At 40.1% G+C, this 8,620-nt stretch overlaps 2 protein-coding genes across 2 annotated transcripts in view; both read left to right on the forward strand.

The window, feature by feature from the left end:
• The first annotated feature begins 1,752 nt into the window (after positions 1-1,752).
• LOC102311439 (coiled-coil domain-containing protein 42 homolog) lies at positions 1,753-5,508 on the forward strand. Its single transcript, XM_005943309.2, has 7 exons — positions 1,753-2,345; positions 2,452-2,557; positions 4,075-4,167; positions 4,245-4,436; positions 4,805-5,026; positions 5,129-5,287; positions 5,383-5,508. The coding sequence occupies exons 1-7, from the start codon at positions 2,308-2,310 to the stop codon at positions 5,500-5,502; spliced, it is 930 nt and encodes a 309-aa protein (XP_005943371.1). The 5' UTR covers positions 1,753-2,307; the 3' UTR covers positions 5,503-5,508.
• Positions 5,509-7,402: 1,894 nt separating this feature from the next.
• ildr1a (immunoglobulin-like domain containing receptor 1a) overlaps positions 7,403-8,620 on the forward strand; it is a 6,459-nt gene continuing 5,241 nt past the window's right edge. The window contains exons 1-2 of the mRNA XM_005943308.3: positions 7,403-7,671; positions 8,301-8,471. Of these exons, the coding sequence (XP_005943370.1) occupies positions 7,626-7,671; positions 8,301-8,471 (217 nt within the window). The 5' untranslated portion in view covers positions 7,403-7,625. The remainder of the gene's footprint in view (positions 7,672-8,300; positions 8,472-8,620) is intronic.

The raw sequence follows: 8,620 nt of genomic DNA on the forward strand, positions 1-8,620 counted from the left end.
TGTGTGTGTAAGCACTCAAGTGCGTACATAAGATGAAGTCTGTATTTCACCATAATTCAGCCATTGCTTATCAATGTTGAGTGAGCACTTAAACCAACTCAGTGTTATCAGCAGCCACACTCGAAGCGTGCTTTATGGAACGGTCATATCAAATATTTTGTTCTAATATTACACTGTCCAGTAATTCATTGCTCCCATGTTGGTGACACCTGTGTAATTATTTTTTTAATGGTTGGTGAAAAATTCTCCCTTTGTTTTCTCTTGTGTTTGGTACAGACAACTCTGTGTGCGGGAGTTAGCAGGAGCGAGAGAGATGACTCTTTATTTTTCTGTTAAGGAGACAATGTGTGATTGCGTATGACTCATATCTTTGTTCATTGTTTTAATCACAGACTGCCTGTCTTGACTACACAGCTGGCTCGACACTCACATATCGGGTCTTCCAGCTAAGCCGCAGATATTGTCCCTTGCTAAAGTGCCTAGTTGCAGGGTGGCAAACATTAAGGCCAGCAGTGTTTGACTACGCAGCAAAATAAAGTCCGCAGAAATAAAACTCCAGGGTTTATTGAAAGTTCAGATTATTTGTTTTAAACTGCAGAGACATCAGTGGAATGAGGGTGTTTCTCTTTCATGCTGCTTAGTATTTCTGTTGCGTCGGTATGCAGACCTTATTGCCTTTACTGTGTAATTGTAGTTTCTACTTACTTTTGTGGATAAATATTTTAAACCTTAACCAGAACGTTGAGATTATAAAATGTTGTCCATCTAAAAACATGTCTGTGTAAACAAACCAATAATAGCCATTTATTTGTTTCCATACTAATCAACACATCATCAAATCTATAATCCTGCATAAGAAATACTTTAATTGGAAGCTTTTTCTTTCTTTTTTTGGGGTTTATTTTTGTTTGCGTGCCAAGCTGACGTCAGTTTGTTGCGATTTCTGTTATCTGGCCACACCTCCAAAGGGAAGGTTTAGCAGGTGAGAAGCAGCCAGTCAAAACAAAGGTGGCTTTTAAGGAGGGGCAGCCTTGGAGATCCAAGACAGGTAGAATTATGCTTAGTTTGCACTATTACACTTGTGTCCGTTTTCATTAGTATTTGCCTACAGAGAGGGGCTTTCAACCACTGCAGATATGTTCCCGTTGAGTCCTCCAAAATCCCAGCTGCACATCGCTCAATCTAGATGAAGCACAAAAAGACCATCAAAGACCAAAAAAAATAGAACATGAAGGGTACAAGCAGCGGCTGCTGTAGACACTTTTCACTTGTTGTATAACTTCATTCTTCACCATGGGTGGCTGATGGACCAACAACAGCACAAGCAAGATTAGCCCACTGACTGGTTGTACCACATATTTTTGATGCAGTTTGACTTTCTGCCCACAGACTGCCACCACTGAACCATAATGTTCCCATAACACTGTGATTGCTGCATAAAGGTTCAGTACAAATAAATAAGAACTGAACAGTAGAACTACTCTGGGCCAAAGAATGAAATGTCCCCTTCATGTCTAATTCTTTCTGATAAAGACTTAAAAAAGAAAAAGACTTACTTAAAAGTGGCCGTGTAGCACGTTTACATTACTGTTGCACTTTTACCCAAGTGAAAGATTTGGATACAATTTGTAATTACTTAAGATATTAATAGGAAGGAAATAATTCACTTTTTGAGCTATTATTCTGTGAGTTTATGTGAGCTCCTTCACTGCATGCTTGTGATGGGAGGGTTCAGTGACCACTCACAGCTTGTGAAATGTCAGGAATGCTGTTGAGCAACTCTCATCTGTAATGAAGCATGGCTGCAAAGGAATATGACATCAACATACGCCATGGATGGATCTTAAAGGTTTGGTGTGGATGGAAGTAATTAGCTACCAACTGTTTCTGGTCAAAAATCTTATGGCAATCAGTGGACTGTTTGGTTACTGTCAGTTAATTCTGATTAAACTGCAGATGTAGGTTAAACAAGTGGTAAACACCTAGAAATCTACCTGTTTAATCAATAGCATTTCAGTTATTTAGTCAACAATTTAATTACAAATGTTTAAGTATTCAATGTAAATGATTGCAGGTTTCCATTTGTATGATATAAAATGAAATGCACAAAAATGGTGCAGTTTTCTACGGGTCTCGGCTGCAGCACCAACTTTAGCCGCTGCCGCGGAGACCTGCGCCTTTAAAGGTTCCCAGAACTGTTACCATAGAAACGCTACAGAGTCGTGAGTCTTCTGCGGGAAGGAGAGTAAAACTTGGAGACCGTACGGTTTACTCTGGCTGAAATTTGAAAAAACAACACATAAAGTCATGTTCTCGCAGCTAACGCCTGAGGAGTCGGCTTCAAGGTGAGTTTGTGTGCTGCTTCTTCCCGTCCGAGCGAGTGAAGCCCAGCCAACATCAATCTGAGCGGTCAGTGCTGCTAACTTTCTGCCGCTGCTTGTGTGTGAACAGGATGTGGACAGCAGCGGGACGCGACAGTAGCTATGTCCTCGTAGAGCTACAAGTATTACAGCGAGAGCAGGAAGAGCTCAACGCTAAGTACGAGGAAAGCAAACAGGTGCGGAATTATTTCTCGAGACGCGAGGCAGTCACTTCTCGCGATAGCTGAACGATCAGTCTGAAGGGTGGCGTGAACTTTACCAACGCACTGTAACAATACTGAATGTTTAAGTATTTCTTATCTTAAAAACGAACAAATGTATTTAAGTTTCATCAAAGAATTAAGAGCACTTTATTGGGAGCATCTATTAATTCCTAAACAATTATCTAAACAGCCAGTTATCTGCCACTTAAAGGCAGTGGCAGGGCTGTCCCATCATTCAGTGTTGTTAACAATAAAATCTAAATAATAAATAAAATCTATTTGCTGTAAAAGTGTATGACTATATTATATGATATATCAGGAACTATTCATATAAATGCCATAATCTTTAAAAGAATTAAGGGATCATTCATTGCAGTACAACACTAATGAATTTAAACGTCTATGCAGCTTGCAGGTGGTGGTCACAGGCCATTGCTCTCTCTTTATTCCTGAGAGATTTTTCTGTACATTTAGTTTTTGCTAGTGTCCTTGTCAGTAGTGGTTGCATGAGATGGTTCCTTCTTCAGCCCATTGGAGGAGCTGTATGTGCCCCCCCCCCCCAAGACAAAAAGAAGCCTATTGCCTCCCAGCACAGTCTTAGTAGTAGAGATAATAGGAGATTGGCTATGCCAGAGGGCTGTAGAAGGGCATCAACCCAGCTGGGCACCAGCATCTGCACTTTTAAGTAGGAACAGGAGGAGCACTGCTAAAGCCCTTCAAAATGACCTCCAGTACGCTACTTGTGCATGTTTCTGAACAAACTATCAGAATCAGACTCCATGAGGGAGGCATGAGGGACCCACCTCGTTTAGGGGGACCAACTGGATTGAAATTCACAAATAGTATGAATGCATCTTCACACTATCATGCACCCACTGCCAAACCAGTCATGCTGGTTGATGTTGCAGGCAGCATAACATTTGCCATAGTGTCTCCAGACTCTTTAACATGTGTAAAATATGCTCAGTGTGAATCAGTGCCAGTTTTGGTGTTTCCTGACAAGAACAGAGGTCTGTGGTCACCACCTGCAAAACCATTCCCTTTTTGGAGACATGTCTTATTTGTGCCTCTCCAGTGTACCTGTTGTCACTTTCATTTGGGCTAAAGCAGGTGAAATTGATTCACATTGGTTTATGCTTCCTAACTGGACAGATGGAGATCGTTAAGTTTGTGTTTTACTCTAATGATCAAATGTTTGTCTTAATTGTTTTAAACAGTGCAACTTAATGTACAGTAACTAATTTTATAAGCACTTGATATGTTTTGTATACAAATATCTTAATTTTGCTACCCATGCTCATAATTTCAGAGGGAAGAAGAAGAGTAGGACAGCATAAGAATTCAGATTTGCAAGTAAAATATAAGTATCTCTAAACTGTACTTTCATTACAGCCCAGAACTGCGACATGCTTGTCTTCTTGTAGCAAAAGTCTCATACAAATTTTGGCATAATTTATTTATTTTTAACCCTATGATGTGGGTTTATGTAGGTGTTGGAGAGTTTGCAACAGCGTGAAGAGGAGTTGCACAAGAAGATAAAGGAAATGCAAGACCTGCATTTAAGCTTTGACATGTATCACAAGGTATGACAGGAGATCACGTTACATGCTATAAATGTTATGGGAGGAACAAAAAAGTAAGGCCCTCAATCTGCTTCTAGGATGAAGAAGCTAATCGAGCAATCGAGAAAGCAGAGCAGGAGAGACAAAGGGTGCTTCAAAAAGAGGCAGAGATAGAGAGGCTGAAGGAGCAGTTGGCCAAACTGACTGAGGAGAAACAGGAGCTCGAGCATCAGGTGAAGAGACACTCTGTGTACAGAGATCTCTTGGAGCAGCTGCTCAAAATAACTAAGGTACTGTAGCTTTTGAATACAAGTATTACAATAAATGTGACAAATATTATTCTCAATTCAGTACATCATCTGATGCTTTAATGCCTGTTTTTAACATATATGGATAAAGTGAGATATTTGACTGTCTCATAAAAAATATCAGCTCAATTTGAATGTGATGGATATGGATTTATGGGATTTGCAAATCACGGCATTCAGTTTGTATTTGCATTTTACAGTCCGTCCCATCTTTTTTGGGATTTGGGGTAACGATTGCTGATGATAGCAGTGGATTTGTTTCAGATCGCAGGCAAACTCTGGCATGTTTGACATAGATGGTAATTTGCTTTTCGGGCTACATCCTTAATGAGAGTGTAATTGTGTTGCAGTTTAAAGATGTGGCGGCGCTCACAGATCATTTAGAGAGTCTCTTCCACTTCAGATGCCAGCTCTCTGAGAGGGAGAGTAAGGCACAGGAGCAGGCTGATGAGCAGAGAAAAGCACTGCTGACACTGGAGCAACAGCACAACCTGCTGTTGCTGCAGAGGAACAACCAGCTGTCTCAGCTCCAGACCAAGCTGGAGAAAACTCACTCTGAAGGTCTAATATGGGTATGACACATAATCCTGGATCAAAATCCCAGCTTCAGTGCTAAGACGGCCTTAGATGTTGGCGTCTTCTGAATGAACTCTGGTTGTCCTGTGTTCATGCAGGAGAAGAAATGGAATAACATACAGGAAACGGCTGCCAGGAAAACACTGAAGCTGGGACAGATTAAGATGGCAATTTTAAATCTGTATGAAATGACTGGTGGCCAGGTAGGAGGAGAGGAAGGTGTGGATGTGAATGACACTGAGAAACAGCTGGAGCAGGTGTGTACCTTCACAGAGCAGAGACGGTGAGCAGCTGACAGTGAAACATTAAAATGAAGATTGTAACACACACCTCCCTACTGTCTTTTCCTTAGGTCAAGCAGTTCTTCGAGGACCAGACGGACATAGTGCAACAATATCAGCCTCACTCACAAAGGCGTAACAATGATCAGGGAAAACAGAAAAGCAAAAAACCCACAAATAAAGAAATGTGAACAGACTGTCTTATGAAATTATTTGTACACTGGATCTGTTTAAATATTGTTATTACTATTTTTTATCTAAAGTCTATTTGTGTGTTTATGATTTGAATGAATTAACTGAAGTTGAAATAAGTACTGTAATGTGTGTATATATATAAGTGCTTACGGCTTTAAAATGTAATTCGCTGACTCAACTTCAGAAATGAATTCAGCAAACACTGATGAACATGAACTGCAATCAGCAGCTGCTTTGCGTTTACTGTATATTTATGTACTGTCAGGATTAAAGTAATAAGGGGGCACATAAAACTAGCAGGCCTGTGCCAGAACTGAGCAACTTTCCATCTAACTACAAACGCACAACAAACACTTGTAGTAGGCTACACACATAATGAGTTAATTGGTCAGTACGACAGTCATTTAGCTTCTTATGTGATCTTAATCCAATAAATTAATAACAACAACTTTATTTATATAGCACACTTAAAGACCAAGGGTACACCAAAGTGCTTCACAATAGTACAGCAGATTAAAACATGAATAATTAAAGACCATTAGCAATGTACCGAGTATGCTAGCGGGTCAATGGCACTAATTGGGCAAGAATAAAAGTTAAATAAAGAGTAAATATCACATCATAATCAATAGAAACACATGGATATCAAGTGAAGAAATATATATAATGGTAAGCACATAAAATGAAGATGGTATAGGAGTGTTAACTAACTGGAAAAGCAAGGTTAAATAAGTGAGTTTTTAGTCATGATTTAAATGTTTGGATGGAATCGGACGCACAAATAGCAATGGGAAGGTTGTTCCACAAATTAGAAGCAACCAGGGCAAATGCACGGTCACCTCTGGTCTTAAGCCGAGATCTAGGCTGTACCAAGAGTAATTGGGCTGATGATCTTAGGGCTCTCCCAGGGGTGTATGGTCTACGGAGTTCAATGAGATAGCTAGGCGCTATATTGTTTATGATTTTAAAGGTAAGCAGCAACATTTTAAATTCAATATGGTATTTGACAGGGAGCCAGTGCAAATCATTAGTTAACTTGGAACTTGGAAATAATGATACTTGTTTAATCCCTGACACCTACTAATAAACATGTCAGTGCACAACTCATGAACCCAGTGAATTGTTCCAGTTTCACTTACTTGGTTAATTAGACCTGTTTCCACTTGGAAGTTGGAATAGAAGAAATTATGGTAAATGGCCTGTATTTATATAGCGCTTTACTAGTTCCTAAGGACCCCAAAGCGCTTTACATATCCAGTCATCCACCCATTCACGCACACATTCACACACTTCACAAATTATGATGCTGATCATTCAGAACAGTTAAGCTACAATAGTTTTACACAAGCGCAGTTGGTAAGTACACTTGAATATGAACATACCAAAGAGGTTGGATCTGTGTGTGGTTATATGAGTGTAATTTTTTTCACTAAAACACAGATTATTATTGTTGAGGTTTTTATGAAAGACTAGGAGACTTTGATTAGTCTAAGAAACAAAGGCATGAAGAGCAAAGCCCAGCTTCAGTTTTTCCCTCTCCTGTATTATTCATTCATGAGTCACATGGCTGTTTTGAAGGGATTTCGAAAAACATTTCCTAACACTGGAAGAGCAAATATTTGCTTAGTAGGAATAAGCTGAACATATTTTTTCCTAATCCAGGGATGGTTTCTCTCCAGCCCAGTCAAAAGATTGAATCTAGAGTTCAGAACACATTTGTCACAGTGTCATACAAACAAAATACTCCTACAGCCAGAGAAAATCAGATAAGATCAGTGAGATGTTACAGGTAGTATCTGTTTATGCGCTTGCAAATGATCATGGCATTTTCCTGCTTTATACCTGCCTACGCCACAGGAAAGCTCACCTGTTTCGGGGTGGAGCCATAGATGAGCTCAGTCTCAGGGATCAGCTACAAACATTGACTAATCTTCAGTGGCAGTCGTAGGCGGAAACAATGAGCAGTTTTGGTTAGGCCAAAGTGAAGCTAGAAACTCGTGTTTTGTGGAGTTTTTTGTGGTTATTTTTTTTATTTTTTTTAATCTTGGGAGTGTTGCCTCTCTGTTTGTATTTGGAGCCGAAGGTTTTGGGGTGAGGGGGTTTGTACCCTTTGGTAATCATGGAGAGACTTCCTGTCGCTGTCGTACTGCTGTCGCTTCTGAAAGGTAATTTTTTTGTTTTACATGTTAGCTTCATGTTTGTGTAAAAACAAGTGTACTAAACCAGTTTATCAAGAAAATGTTAAAAAAAAAAACACTTACAAAAATGAACATAAGTTCAAGTATCGGTCACATGACACAGGTGTTTACATGAAGCAATCAAACATGACCGTCTTGTTTCATAGTTGGTTAAGCAAATTATGTGTTACTCGTCTTTATAACCGATTTAAACATTTGTCTGTCGGAGATTATTAATATTTGGGTCACTTTAGAGATACTTGGGACCCTGACCATTGAGTCACTCTTTAAAGTTAAGCCAACGATTTTCTTTATTTCCACTCTGGAAAGAGTCACTGCGCTATGCGCACACTTAGATGAACTCATCGGGTTTCATTCCACCTTTTCAGTGTTTGTTTGGTAGTTTCACAGTAGGCCACTTCCTGTGTCTTTGTCTGTGCCACCTGTTTTTCTGGTCCTGCTACTTTGACATTAACTCCTTGGCTCATAGTAGCTCTCACTCATTGTCTCCTTTCCTCTATTCTTCTTCCTGGACTTTTGCTGATAAATAATGTAACCTAATGGATCATTGTATAATACTATATGTGGTTAACTCTCTGTCTGTTGTCTTTCTGCAGTGTCAGTATGCGTTCAGGTGATCGTTCCCTACACGCAGTACAGCACGCTTTTGTTTGCCAAAGTGGTCCTCCGCTGCGACTACTCCACCTCTGCAAACCCCCAAAACGTTATTCTCACATGGACTTTCAAGTCTTTCTGCATGGACCCTGTACTGCAGTATTACTCCACAGGTACAAAAGCAACTGTCACCTGAGGGGAGGGGGGGGTGCCGCCGCCGCCGCCGCCGCCACAGAGTGGGATTAAAGTGCCAAAAAACTTTCGGCAGCGGTGACAAAGATGGAAATCTATGTAGATGTAGATTTAAATGCATATACATTTC

The sequence above is a fragment of the Haplochromis burtoni genome, unplaced genomic scaffold (assembly GCF_018398535.1).
Source record: "Haplochromis burtoni strain Fernald_Lab_line unplaced genomic scaffold, NCSU_Asbu1 Contig_262, whole genome shotgun sequence".
Taxonomy (NCBI): Eukaryota; Metazoa; Chordata; class Actinopteri; order Cichliformes; family Cichlidae; genus Haplochromis; species Haplochromis burtoni.

What these genes read in the sequence shown, in the direction of transcription:
- LOC102311439 (XM_005943309.2), top strand. Translation starts at nt 2,308, where the DNA reads ATGTTCTCGCAGCTAACGCCTGAGGAGTCGGCTTCAAG. An exon ending in CCTGAGGAGTCGGCTTCAAG is followed by an intron (nt 2,346 to 2,451) that starts GTGAGTTTGTGT and finishes GTGTGTGAACAG; the next exon opens with GATGTGGACAGCAGCGGGAC. An exon ending in CTGAGAAACAGCTGGAGCAG is followed by an intron (nt 5,288 to 5,382) that starts GTGTGTACCTTC and finishes TCTTTTCCTTAG; the next exon opens with GTCAAGCAGTTCTTCGAGGA.